The sequence below is a fragment of the Perca fluviatilis genome, chromosome 16 (assembly GCF_010015445.1).
Source record: "Perca fluviatilis chromosome 16, GENO_Pfluv_1.0, whole genome shotgun sequence".
Lineage (NCBI taxonomy): Eukaryota > Metazoa > Chordata > Actinopteri > Perciformes > Percidae > Perca > Perca fluviatilis.
This window is the reverse complement of record NC_053127.1, coordinates 28,723,215-28,738,356: the sequence shown is the minus strand read 5'-3', so window position 1 is coordinate 28,738,356 and position 15,142 is coordinate 28,723,215. Positions and strand designations below refer to the sequence as shown.

The 15,142-nt window shown below is 40.9% G+C and overlaps 1 protein-coding gene across 1 annotated transcript in view; it reads right to left on the bottom strand.

The window, feature by feature from the left end:
- Positions 1–15,142, bottom strand: part of spns2 (spinster homolog 2 (Drosophila)) — a 60,979-nt gene that overhangs the window by 12,180 nt on the left and 33,657 nt on the right. Inside the window, exons 3-5 of the mRNA XM_039777280.1 lie at positions 9,431–9,567; positions 5,002–5,153; positions 2,153–2,219 (exon numbers count right to left, since the gene is read on the bottom strand). Of these exons, the coding sequence (XP_039633214.1) occupies positions 2,153–2,219; positions 5,002–5,153; positions 9,431–9,567 (356 nt within the window). The remainder of the gene's footprint in view (positions 1–2,152; positions 2,220–5,001; positions 5,154–9,430; positions 9,568–15,142) is intronic.

Genomic DNA, 15,142 nt, shown 5'->3' with positions numbered 1-15,142 from the left:
CACAAAACCTGTTTCATGTCTTGGTATTTGTTTTCCTCTGCATGCCACACCGGTGATTAATTGGCTTTGAGATTGTTTTATTGGAATGTCATTGTGACTGCTGTGAAGCAAACTGCCCTGCTCTTTGTGTTTCGTTTTTTTGTTTTGTTTAATGCTCCACAAAGACAAGAAGAAATGAACGTCCTGTTTCCTCAAAGCCAGCGAGCTGTCACATACAGGAATCTCTTCCACCACGACATGCTGGGAGGATGTTTAATGTCTTCCTTTAAAATGTCACTCGGTTCATAAGAAGAGTCAGGTCATAATTTGTCTCAAGGATTTTAAAAGCTGACCCTGAAGTCAGCGGCTCCTGGGGAGTCCTGTTAGACCTTTCATTGGTCCTCGCCATTACTGCTGGTATGCCTTATGGAGCTGTTGACTGCTTAACGTTTTGTCTCAAGTAGTCATTGGAGTCCCAGTAAAAAAGTGCTATGACAACAGTGATTTATGCTCCTAATTTAACACCTCTGTCTGCTCCTTAGTACTGCAACAACAACAAAAAGGCCAGTAAGGATTTTTTTGTTGAAGCAATACTATATCACGGTGGGGAATCTCAACAAATTTCTACAGATAAATTTCTCTTAAGAGCTGAAATCAGCCTTTAATTAAAAGGAACATCCAGCTTAATGCTCTTTGACCACCTTTGGGGTATTTTGCGAGCCAGCACGTAAAAACAAATGTGTCTTTGTGCTCCGCACAGAGGCTTACTGCCTTTTCTGGCACACATTTTCATTTCTTACAGTGGATTTTTGCTTTCTCTGAACAGCATCTTCTCAGGGCAGCATTTCCCTTCCATTGTTGTCCTTTGTTTGAAAAAGACGTTGCTGTTGCAGATGCTATAGTAAGCTGGTGGTTATTGTTCTGTTGCTGCTCCTGTACTTTCTGTTGTGATGTAATGACATATTTGTTTGACCGATCACAATTCGCAGCACAGCTAGCACCTCTGAAAGTACCTGGAACACACATGTATACGGTGTCCTGGGCTGGGCCAAAATGTACCTCCAGCAACCTCTTACTAACATGTGTAGCTAACAATCAGTGTGTTTACATGCAGTTTAAAAACCAAATTATATTCGGGTTAAGGCAAAACTCTGGAGTTCTCATACCCCGGTTAACAGACCTAGATAACTCCTTTAGTAACTGGGGTATTCGTGCATGTATACACCGAGGTAAGCTCAGGTTACGTGTCTGTGCTTGCTCAGTAGGTTATAACTGCCCCTCCCCACTCCGCTGGAGAGGTTTTTAACCCGGAAATAGAAGAGAGAAGTTGGAAGCAACGGCGCCAAAAAAAACTGCAACAACACAAGCTTTAAACCTTTAAACTCAGGACTTGTACGAGAAGTAAGGCATAGAGAATGTACGAAGTGGACAGCGCTGAAAAGTCGTCCATGTTCTCCCTGCTTTCCAAGCTTTCCCACCTACTGTACCGGAAGTAGAGGTCATTCTTTCCGTTCTACCTCTCATGTAGATATGGAGAAATGGCAGAACCCGGTTATTCACTTATACCCCGGTTATTGCTGTGCATGTAAACGCGACTGTAACCTGATGCTGTTTTATTACGTTTTTGCACCCAAAAATACATAATACACAGGTTGAGGAGGCCCTGACACTTTGTTATTTCACTTTCAGGCCGACATTGATCCCGCTTCACAGGAGACCACCTCCGTGGGTAAAGTGTAATGAAAGATAAATGTGTTTGCAGCAACTGAGAAAGAAAAAGCTAGCATCAGCCTTAATCTTTAATAGAAATCCACTTACCTTGCTGCAGCCATCAGATAAGAACTGAACCACTACAGGACACAGCCTTTTAGCTTAAACACATATAAGATGTTGACTGAGTTTGATGTTCAAAACATTTTATTTCAGAAGAGGCTGAGCTGATGTGAACATCTGTGAGAGTTGTTTAGCCTTTAGCTCTCTCTGCTCTGTCACTTCCCTACAATGTCAGGGCCTGTTCAGCCATGTGTGTCCCCCCGGTACTTCTGCCACCACCGACCCCTCTGACCCCAGATCCAAGACAGGCCCCTTACCACCAAGCCCTGCAGGAGGGGCTCTTCATCTGTCTGTGTGTGCATGTTTGTGTGCAGTGTTGGGAGGATGATGACGCCCTTACCCTCAGTGCCCAGTGCCAGTCTCCTGCAGCTACCTTGGCGCTGGAGCCCAGGATGTAACCCAACCCACTGCAGAGAGACACAAAGACACAAATCATCATATACATTACACTGAACATGCTCCACTTAGGTCTATCAGTGCACGTTTTATATTAAGTATATGAGTCAGTGTCCTGAGTCCTGACGCCTACACTACACACATCCTATTTGTCTGCTGCGTTGAGTGTTTGGGTACTTGACATGGAGAGCGTAGGACAGCGCAACTTGGCTAGTTGGTCTATTTGTGGATGTTCGATTTGTGCACATAGCCACAAAATGAAGGTGCAACGTTACCGCCCACGAGCCTACAGAGCGCAGCACTAACATGGTTGTCTGGCCGAAGGCTGTGTTGTCACAGTGTCATTGGATTTCACTCCATTTTGCTTGAGTTAAAGGCTGTTTTGTGTGTCATAATGGGAAATAACAGTGACATGCTTTGAGGGAAATGTTGCTAGATCAGATCAGATCAGATAAAGGGGCTCTTATGTTGGGATAAGCCTCTGCTGCAAGATAGCATCAGCATTTAAAGGACAAAGAGGATTCAAACAGTAAACCGAGGGTATGAGCGGCAGAGGACTGATAGTTAAGTATGTAAACATCATCATCGACACAGTAATGCAGTAGGTAATAAAGAGCTGATTAATCTTTTGATATTTTTTAGTGATCACTATGACCTGAACCATTAAGCAAGCAATTAATCACCTGGGTCGTATTTCAAGCAATGTTTGCTGATTCTATCGTCTCAAATGTGATTTGCTACTTTTCTTTGTTTTAGGTGATAGTAAACTGAATACTCTAGGTCTTTGAACTGTGAATACACAATTTGATGACACCACCTTGAGCTATAGGAAACTATGACGCTATTTTTCACATTATTTGCCATTTCGTAGACCAAACGATCAATCCTTTAATCTAGAATATAATTCGCTGATATATTGATATTGAAAATAATCGTTAGTTGCAACGCCATACCTGAAATGCCTCCAGTAAGACACATTTCTCAAAAAATGACCCTGCTTTCTAATATATTATCCCTCAGATGCTTCCATACAGTACATGAGGGATCACTGACTGGTTTGAAAGTGATGTGAATCATATACTCTGGCCTTCACAGTCACCAGAACTCAACCCAACTGAACACTTATGGGAGATGTTTGTGCGATGACTGATTTTAAGTGACACCGCTCTTCACTGCATCATCAAAACACCAAATGTGGGGATATCTGGTGTTCTTAGTGGACCAAAACCATACTAAGACATTTTATGTTGTTTTTCCTTCATGCATGCCTCTTCACTAGAATTAGCCAGTAAAGTCAATCAGACGTCCTTGATTTCTCAGAGAGCCTGTTTGGCTCAATGTGCAGAGCCTCGGGCCAAGAGATGCTCTTTTCCATTACAATAGCAGATTGGAGCAATAGATTGAAGATTAAACTACTTTACAATGGGTTCTTATTAGCATTGGCTGCTAAAGGGCAAAAACATGTTTAACTGGGTTTAGACACACATAAACACACACATACACACTCAGACCAAAGGGGGAAACAGTCTATGCTTGTGCTTCCATAATTAGTTCTCCAAAAATAACACCGCAGTATACACGGGCTCAGACAGCATATGATATTTCCAGTGAGTGACTAACAGCTAATCTTATCAGAGTGCACCCAGAGAGTGTTTGGAAAGTTCAACACCAACAATAAAACTCGAGCATGAAAAATATGCTCACATCAAACACCGGCGTCGCGCCGAAACCTGTCTCTGCGGCCAAGTTTAAGTTATCGGGGGAAAAGGGAGAGCAGGGGAATCCATTTCCTGTGAATCCGGTCTAATTCCTGAGGTCATTTCCTGGAAACGGTCAAAACAACCTCAGTAAAGACAAACAAGTGTGAGACTGGGTAGGATGTTTGACTGCACCTTACTGAGGCCAACTCTTTCACCTTCTATTGTTTGCGTTGCTGGGCAGTTCACTGTGACCCAAACTTTTTGGCAGCTCATTACACAACCAATCAGAGAGACTTTCCCTTCCTGTCCAACTGTCTCCAATCTGCAATAAAATCTCTGATGTTAGTACACTAAATTACTTATATGACCATTCATCAGTGTTGTTTGCTCTGCAACAACAAAGTTGAATGACATGTTATAAATACATTTAATTCTAATGTCTACAGTGTACAGAGAATGAGCACATTTCACCTTTGCTACCTTACTACATTTCCTTGTGTGATTCTGCATGCAGAAGCTGGAAAACAGAGCAGCATGCGGCAGCTCGGGCGCATGCTGTTAAGCGCGGTATATAACGATAAACCTCAAGTGGCTCCCGTGAGGCATCCGTCGGTACATTTATCTTTTATTACTGGGCTTTGTTTGTTTTCTCCCTGTGGCCCTTTTTCTGATTGAATGACCTGAAAAGGCTGGAGATTTGAGCTTAATAATACCTCCTACTCTCGCACCCCCCCATGCCACATCCCCAAAAAGACTCCCGCCTTCCTTTAAGCTTCACACAGCCAATTGTAAGTTCTGCTTTTCTTTCCGCAGAGGGCCTGAGCTCTTTGTGTGGCTGCGTCTGAAAAAAAAGAGAGAGCCAGAGCGGAGCGAGCCTGACCCTCTCTATGTGAGGATAATTTCAATTATCTCTGCTAATTCTCCTGATTCCTTTTACACCGTTGGGTTAGACATGTGAAGGACCGACTGGATTGGATGAAATCACCAAGCTATAGTTTCACAAATGTCCGCATGAACATCTCCCTAAATAGAACATACATCTTGTTATTTCCTGGTGTCTGCTTCAAGAAAACAGGATCTGTCTGGCTCTTACCTTCCCAGGGGGATGGCCAGGTAGAAGACAGAGAGCATCATGGTGCGGCTGTTATTAGTGAACAGGTCTCCTATGATGGTGGGGGAGATGGAGGAGTAGCTGGACTCTCCGATACCCACCAGTCCCCTGGAGAGTACAAACAGCCAGTAATACTGCAGAGAGAGAAAAAGAAAAAAAAGAAATCGGGGTTTTGTTATCAAGCTCTGTGTCAGACCAACAGCCCTTTTTGTTGGTCAGAAGTCTTTCTCCTCACCAACTTTTCATTAGAGCACAAACCAACTCTCCCTTTAGCCCTAAGAATACTTACTCAGTAGCAGGTCTGTAAATGTCTACATAGTCATTACAATAACACTTGGAATGCCCATACTGCTGATACTGACAGGGCTAGGTACTGACTATGATTTTCCCATTCGATTCACAAGGTCCCGATTTGATTGCATTTAGCTTAGGGAAATTTCAGTTATAATACCAATCTTGCTTGCAGACAAATGAGATTCTCTGAGAACTTATGCTGTAAATTGTACAAGCACGACACAACCCTGAAATGTTTTTTTTTTTATAATGCACCAGGTTAATATTTACATTTCATCACATCCACGGTGAAAAGGCATATATTAAAAGATTGATTTCTGGATTTTAAAAATAGATATCAGATCACTCAAACAAAGATCGATTTTAATTGGAGAATCGATTGTTTTATCCAAGCCCTGGATACTGATTCAGAACTGATTCATCACATGTATGTTCTATCTACCAGATAATCAACTCTAGACACTCCTGAAACGGGCGCACAAGACAGTGAATTCCAGTAACATACATGTCACAACATCCCAAACATGTGACTCTTCATTAATGAGCAGCGATGACTTTCAACAGCTCAACCAACAGCTTTAATGTTGTGATTTTGTTGCCCTTAGTACAAAAAGCTGAACCAAATACATTTCACTTAATGAAATTAATGAAATGGCATCATGTCAGCATTATAATCTAATTAAGCTATATTAAATTACCATTGCATATTATCTTCCATTAGATGTAATAACTTAATACATGAAAAGATGAACGCTTAAAAAAAAGGCTTTAAAAGGAGCATGCATGCTGGAGGGGGCACCTGTGTAGGAAGCTGGATTGTTAACTGTTTCCACGGCAACCACTACTAACTGGAAACGGACTCCCTGTCCGCTTGTGAAGCTACAAAGAAATCTGGTTCCCCCTACACACTGGAATGACAAATATTGGCCGCTAATTTACATACCGACCATTAGTCCCATGACTAATATTAGGTGCATGTAGGACCTGATGTTGTATTGAAGTTACATTGTTAGCGTTTATGCAGCTATATGCACTATTTTTAAGATATTTGATAATAAAATGCCTACAAATCCGTACATTATTTGAGAAAAACATGATACTTGATATTAAAACATCTACATCCTATTTTGTATCTAACTGTTCTCCAACTGTCTTCATCGCTTTGGAACCAGAACACAACAAATCTTGAGGATTTTCACCCCTGCCACCTAAAGAGAGGTAAAAATGGTCTGATGTTACTATTTAGAAGATAGGCTACATAGCATAGGTAGGGTAGGAATTTGGCGTAAACAGCATTACTAATCTTGGAACCTATTTTTATATAACCTATACTATATTATGAGTAGAGTTAACAGAATTAATGGTGAAACTTTTGCTCTATTGATTTGCCGTTTCAGTCAGAGAGTCTGAGGGGAAATGACAACAAAGTTGAAGGTGTTTTAAAATACTAAAAGATTTGGAGCTTTTTCAGAAAACATTTGGGGCTGGAGCCCCAGAAGCAGGTGACACTTAAGGGATGCATCCAAAGTAACAGTCTCTGCTGTGCCATATTCGTTTCAATGTGTTTACAGTTGCCTTAAACGGTTTTCTGCTTCTTCTTCTTTTGTGTTACAGTATTTGTGAGCTGCTGTGTTTCGTGATTGATCACAGCTGAGCTCTCTTTGCTGTATATCTTTGTATTTGTCACATTGCTTTCTTCTTTTAACAGCCCATCGTTTAGTGGGATCATGATAGTAGTCCTTTTTGTCTATGTGGTCACCAGACTATCATCACCACAACAACAAAAGGCTGCCAGCAATGCCAGGGAAGCGCAACAGAAATAAGGAGTAAATGCGGATGGAAAAGTATGATGAGATAAAAGAGAATAAGGAGGTTAAGGAAAATCTACTCTTTTCAACAGTTTTGAACCTACCTTTAAATAAGATTAAGGCCCTGTTCACACCTGGTATTATCATGGTCTTGGGTGATCCAATCACAAGTGGCCGCTCCAAGTACATCAGTGGACACCTGGCATTAGAATGTGTCTCCTCCACATGCGTCCTGAGTGACCACTTGTGATCAGATTAAACTTCCCCGCTCTATATGCAAATAAACACATACATCCATTCCGTTTGCAAAGACCAAGTGCTCTGCTGTTTTAACCGGCGGGAGGCAGCAATACACTTACCGTGCCTAATGTGCCGTAAATTAAAAGAAGAAGAAGAAGAAGCAATCAAAACAATGCAGATGGGTCTATTCTTTGGCGTGTTACAGGCAAACCGAAACGCCCAAGATGTTTGACACACTCTGTCAATCTCTGTAGGCGTTTAGAAAATGTCAGACGTCGAGGACGTCTTACGCTTAAGCCGAGGACGTCAGTTGAGTTGGTGGTCCTAAAATGTGTTTCCTTAATACACAGAAAACCATTATATCTATTTAACAGGACCTAAAAGGCTTGACACTAATTAGTGTGTCAACTGGCACATCTGATTATTGTACTTTGATTTTAGAAGGTAAAATCTTATAGATATCATCACTTCAGCGCATTCAAGAAGATACTTTGTAATACAAAAATGCTGTAATTGACTACCTACTTTGCCTCAATCTTTGGCCACCTTTTACTTTAGTATTCAGATAAAAAATATTACACCTATAAAGAAAAATATATAAATGGTCATTAAAAGAATAAAGGATCATCAATCCGTACAGCCAGCAGGCTGTATTACAACAATAGTTGTTCAGCGGCCATTATCCCTGTCTCACCCTCTGTATATTCACTAGATGAAAGTGAATAAAATGAGTCATGCTTTCCATTGGATGAAATTATAAATAGGCTGCCGCTAATGTGCTCCACATTTAAAATACCCTACAAGTGATCATTTTATGACGTTAATCTGTTGTTTTATGGCAGTGGCAAATATCTGTTACATAAGATCTGAACTCCATAGCTGCTGCAAATCCTTCCAAAATGCCCCACAGTGCCTTAAATGCATAATGATAGGACTCAGTTGTAAGTGGTCATTAACATTTCATCACATGTCATGTCTTTCATCTCTCATGGCGACAGCGCCGCCAGGCTATTACATAAGAGCCGTCTACTCTTGTCCCATTTTATTGGCACACTCAGGAACATGTCTGAAGTGAAGTTAAAGTTTAGGCCAAGGTGCAGGTGCTGAGGATCACTTCCCATCTCCTCATCAGCAATCAGCTGCATTTCTGGCATTTGTCAGAGGGGAAGAGGCCCTTCATTTCAGTTTAGACATGAGCAGCGCCTGAATGCATTTTCTATTTAGGCAAATAGCTGCTATCTTGTCTCCAAACAGACAGGTCTATAGGGGATTTAAATTAAAGGACGCCGTCCTGAGACATCACTGAGCTGTCATTCCCTTCCACAGCTCTGGGCTGAAGAGTTTCGACAGTGAACAGGCTTACTCACAGAAGAGACAACACTGTGGGACTCCATGATGTTGCTCTGCAGGCATGCTGCATAAATATAACATAGCTTTTAATGTTAGTCGAGCGACTTCAGATTGTCTGCCCGTTAGGTTTTTATTCGACTGTACATCAAGACTGTATAATGGGGTCCGTCTACATCCTTCCACTTCCCTGCCCCAAACACATATACATGCACACGTACAGAGCCTTTTACTGTAATGTGATGGCAACTCTCAGCAGGACACTGCTCCCCCGCCCCTAGGAATAATGTTATTATTTAATGCATCTAACAGCACCCAGCACACAGGGGCTTTTAGAGATATCAGATCTAAATCCACTTGTCAAGGGGCAGTGAAACAACAGAGTCTTATCTTCTGAAGCATTGTAATTGAGACAAGTCTGAGGCATGGGCCTTCATTAGTTGATTGGCTGGTAGCCAGTGAGAGAGAGAGAGAGAGGGAGACAGGAAGAGACAGGGAGAGAGGGAGGGAGAGAGACGTGAAGAATGTCTACAAGGAAAAGCGGATGTCTGACTTAACAAGTGCGTCGTTTTCTTTCACTAGCCTTAACATCAAGCATATCCAGATCATAACAGAATAATTGGCTCAACAGTGTAGCCCGTCACTGGGACGGTGGCCTATTAGAATAACACTGGAGCTCTCGTGCTACGCCCCTTTCCATCAGAACATATGCGATGTCGTACCTCTTTACTGATGAAGGAGCTCGACAGAGTAACAATGGACCAGAAGAAAATGCCACAGCTCAGGATGACCTTTCTGTTGAAGCGGTCGCCCAGGTAACCAAAGATGGGTGCTGCCACCATGAAGCTGCAGATGAACACTGCGGGAGGAAAAAGAAGAAATGAAAATGTTACTTTAGATATAGTGACAGAAAATGACGGTTACTGATGCAGACATGTCTTTTTCAGGATTGGTATTGCATGGATAAGGCTATTTACAGTATCATGTGTTTCTCCATTGTACTTTGCTATAAAAAAATACTGAATTCCAACTGGACTGAGACAAGTATTTTAGCTTTCAGGTCCACTTATTCAGCCAAGACCTGTCCAGATTGACTGTGTGATACTAGTCATCCAGAGACACAGTGAAGGACTGCCAGAGGACACCTCCATTCATCTCCAACCAATTAGGATTCCATTATACTTATCCTACATGCACTACAAGAAACCTGGCAGAAGAATATTAAATACAGATGATACAGCACTGGGAGATGTCACTGAGAAAGGTGATGTGGGTTGTACAGGATTCAATTTGTGAAACGAGAGGGAAGGAGTTGTACAAATGTAGTGTCCTACAGTCGGAAGGATGCAGTTTGGAAAGTGGCCAAATACAGAAGCTTTTAAAAGAGAGAGATTCTATGTTGTCAGTTTGTTTGGATCAAACAAATCCAAAAAGGTGGTGGAGGAAAAAAATCCTGTCTGGTTTTAATGTATCACTGCTGGAATAACAATCACACCGACCAGATGCAAGGAGATTAATAGCAGTATATCACACACCAGCACCAGAGGACCGTGGTGACTCTGTGGCCATAAATAATTCCTCCATCTTAATTTCTTACAACCACACTTATGTCCCAGTGAAAGGAACACTGTGCTTTAAAGTGTCCTCCCCTAATTGCCCCGCTGCTGGCTGGACGACTACAGGCCTCGTTCTCAGGGCTTTTAGTCAATATTTATGAGGAGGACCAACCCAAACAGACCTGCATTTTTAATGCTCTCAAACTGTGTTTTGCGTCTTTGCAGAGGGAAAAGAGCAGAGATGTTACTCTTGACAGCGGTGAGGGGAGCTAGGGAGTGTTTTGACACATCATCAGCATAAACATACAGAAGAGGAAGGGAGGAGAGGAGATGAGAGAGAAAAGAGTGTGGGGGGGGGATGTTGTTATATAAGACACAGGCATCACAGTCCCACAGCTGCTGAGGCCAAAGGGGCAATAATCAGATTATTGCATAACTGTATTTTTGAACATGAGATATTAAGGTATGATAAAAAAAAAAAAAAAAGTCCTTTTGTAACCATATTTTGTGAAAAGAGTTACCCAAAAAATTGTGTAAAATCAATCATGTTACATTCCTTTGTTGGAGGTATTCAAGCCGGCGGTAACCGATCGGTACAGGCTTAACCTCTGTGCTACCGTTATCCATGATTTCTTTTTCTTTTTCTTTTTTGCCGTAATGTATTGCTATCTTTCTGTTTATATTAGAAAAAAAGAGAAAAGGGCATCACATTGAAACAAAAAGGGGCAATAACCTACAAAAGCAGCAGCAACATGCACATAAAAATACATCAAATAGCATATCATAGGGCATCATTTAATATAATACAGCAAACAATAGACCTTCTGTAATCATAGTTTATGGTAATATAGTGCAATTATGGTGCCATCGATTCCCTAATTTTGTTATTCAGTGAATTCTAAAACATTGTGTCAACATGACATGTCTTATTTTCTAACCTGACAAAAAAAAATTTACACCACAAAGGCAAAAATGATTTATTATTTTGTAAAAATACTGACAAACCTTATTATTATGTTATGGTTTGGGGCAGGTAGCTTTGCTTTAGAAAAGATTAACCTCTCTGACAAATGATTATGTCTTGAGAAGTAAATTAATATTACAATGATATATTAATAGATATAGTATCAAAATACTATATTTCATAATATATAAAGTAATGTTTTATACATAAAACAGCCTACTCGTATCCTTCAGCGTGCCCTCACTGTCATTTTGAGAAAGAAATCCCATTTCAAAAAGTGAAATGTAATCTAAAATCTAATTTAAATCTAATCTGAATAATTATTAATGAATGTAAATAATTATTTCATCATTTACATTAATGAATGAATAAATTGGGTTTTTACAGGTGAATGAGTCTTTCTCCCACTAGTATGTTTTCCCTCTCTACCTCTCAGTCTCACTACTCCCCTGTTCTGTCCCTCTTGTTGCCTGTGTTTCCCTTCTTCTCTGTCTTTCTGCAGCCTCCATTGTGAGCATTTATGTGGCTAAGTGCTGCAGGTTGTGTAATGCTAAAGGACACTGATGACTGTTCAGTGCAGGTCCGGCTCTCTAACGAGCTTTACCAGCTCACTCTGCAGCCACAGCACTGCTGGGAAACAATTGACACACATGCACATGCACATGCACATGCACATGCACATGCACATGCACATGCACATGCACATACACGTACACGCACATACAGCAGGGTGTGCATGTGCAGTGCAAACGGGAGATAAGATGAGGGAGAGGTCCACAATCACACACCACCAGCTGGTTCCACGTGGCTTTTAAAAGCCAAGGGCCCGAGAGCATTACTCTCACTGTTTAACAGCTTGTCAAAATTACATATCCCCACATCATTAAGTGGCTTATTTGAAGTCATTAGCAGGACCACACATCTCCATCTGTCTCTGTGTGTCTTATTTCATGTCATTTTCTGATTTAGTTGATAAGCTACACTGTTTCTTAAGGCTCATTTTCACCTCTGAGCAGTGTCAGCACATGGGAATGAATTCAGTTCTTTACCGTGTATTTAGTGTTAAAGGTCCTGTATTGTAAAAAGTGAGATTTCCTTGTCTTTTTTTATGATAAAGCAGGTCGAGGTGCTATATAAATACTGTGAAAGTATCAAAACGCTCAATCCACAGAGAAATGCACACAGCCCGTGTTCACTAACTGTGCCTTTAAACGAGCCGTCAGGACTTCTGGATGTTGTGATATAGGTAGAAAGTGCCACTACAGTGCTGTTACAGTCATTCGTCAGATGCAATGGCAGTGCAAAGACTCACAGAGTGCAGATGCGTAGACCCAGAAAAGCTGACTAATCAGAGCAGATTGCGTTTTTTCGGGGGGGGGGGCTTAAGTGGCAGGCTACGGACAAAGCGTTTCAGACAAAGCGGGAATACTGGTATATTCAGACAGACAGTATGAGAAAAATAATGTGTTTTTTTAACATAAAATCGTGTAAAAAATTTCTAGTAGAAACACAAAATACAAGTAAGAACCTGAAAATTAGGCCGCTAATTTACATACCGACCATTAGTCCCATGACTAATATTAGGTGCATGTAGAACCTGATGTCGTATTGAAGTTACATTGTTAGCGTTTATGCAGCTACATGCACTATTTTTTAAGATATTTGATAATAAAATGCCTACAAATCTGTACATTATTTGAGAAAAACATGATACTTGATATTAAAACATCTACATCCTATTTTGTATCTAACTGTTCTCCAACTGTCTTCATCACTTTGGAACCAGAACACAACAAATCTTGAGGATTTTCACCCCTGCCACCTAAAGAGAGGTAAAAATGGTCTGATGTTACTATTTAGAAGATAGGCTACATAGCATAGGTAGGGTAGGAATTTGGCGTAAACAGCATTACTAATCTTGGAACCTATTTTTATATAACCTATACTATGCTATGAGTAGAGTTCACAGAATTAATGGTGAAACTTTTGCTCTATTGATTTGCCGTTTCAGTCAGAGAGTCTGAGGGGAAATGACAACAAAGTTGAAGGTGTTTTAAAATACTAAAAGATTTGGAGCTTTTTGAGAAAACATTTGGGGCTGGAGCCCCAGAAGCAGGTGACACTTAAGGGATGCATCCATTGTTAACACATCCGTGTTATGGGATCTTTAACTTCGCAGCTTTCTGAGCAAGGGAAGGGAGCGTCGTGTTTATATTGCTTTAATATCCCGCGTGATTGGTGTCAATTAAGCTTCAGTGCAAGCAAAGAAGAAACTGAAACCTCCTCCTTTAACTCCTGGTGCAGAACTTGGCAAAAACAGAACAAATGTCTTCTGTAATTTTGAATCTAATGAAGGGGAATGTGTGTCAGTTAAACATTTAGTCAAGGAGCTGCTTTGAAATGACAGAATAATAGATGATGAATTGCTGTCACAAATGTATGCTTTCTTTATTTGGCAAGAGAGATAGAGGAATGTTAGCCTAGAAATCTAGACGCACCATAGCGGCAGAAAATTAAATTTGCTGCCAGGGGGGTCTAGGCACTCTCCGTTGGAAAACCAAACTCTGGTCAGGCCAATCACATCGTGTATAGAGTCGGTGGGCGGGGCTTATGGCCGCTGCTGGGAACAGTGGTCTTCTGGAAGACTTAGAGTTAAGCTTTTCTTTGAGAAAAGTACAAAGAACGGCACTGAAGTCATTCTTAAAAAAGGAAGATGTGTTCAGAGTTTTGCCGACCGGCTACGGCAAAAGTTTAATCTATCAACTAGCTTCGCTACCTTCTTCGATGCTCTGCCTGGTTGTAGCGCTATGCTATTGCGTGCAGAGGGAATTTGAAAGACAACCGTTTATCCCGCCCCTCGGATTGAGCCCTGTCAATGGTGAGTTCCCAGACATCTTGATGTGGGTCTGGCTTGTCAAACTAGTGGAATGTTGTCAGGTTGTTTACTTTAAATAAAAAAAACAATACACCCTTTCACATAATCAGGTTGCATTGCTGAATTTAGTCTTTTATCACATTTTTTCTCATCAGAGTCAGCACCAACAAGCCTGCTGTGCTCTATGATTTGAATCCACAGAGGCAGTCTAGTTGTCTTTGAACTGATTCATAGATTGGGAAGGGAATCAAATATTTTGAATAGGACTTTGTTTAGAATGACAATGAGACATAAAAGTCTTGCAGACTATCGATAAAACATGTAACGCTTACAAGACACAACATACAGTATAATGTAGATTCATAAAGGAGACACCTGGTTTATTTCATTTGACACATATCAGAAGGAATCTTTCATGGCGCCATTTTAATCCAATGATGCATATTATCAGATAGTGCATGTACAGAATAGCAGAAGAATAATCTGCATTAAATAAAACACAAGCTGAGTGAGACCAGATGCACACTGGTATCACTTTATTTATGGGAGGCTCATCTGCTCCCAGGAAATGCCCTGTCAATATAAAGACTGCCTGTAAAACCACCCTACTGTTCTCCTGTCAGTCTTTTGTGAAGCCTGTAAACCTACAAAGGCCCAAATGAAGAAATCTGTCATGCTTGGAAACAATGTTTTCCTCCTCCCAGTGCAGCTCATTTTGACGGATCCGGTATGTTTTCTTAAAAAAAAAAAAATCTTGAGACTGCATCACGTTATTTATAGGATTTATTTTTAAAAGTCTGGTCAGGCACTGTGTGTTTGGCTTCATTAGAGAGAATGGACCCAATGACAGGAAAATAAATGTGTTCAGTCTATTTCAGGACATTGTAGGGAGGACAAACAGACCATGCCTAACAATAAGTCACACCCAAAACTCTCAGCGCAGGCAGTGAGAACGGCAAAACTTGATAGGAAAAGTTTAATTATTCATAACTCAATCTGCAGATAGGGATATGTCTAATTGTGCAGTCTGAAACACCTT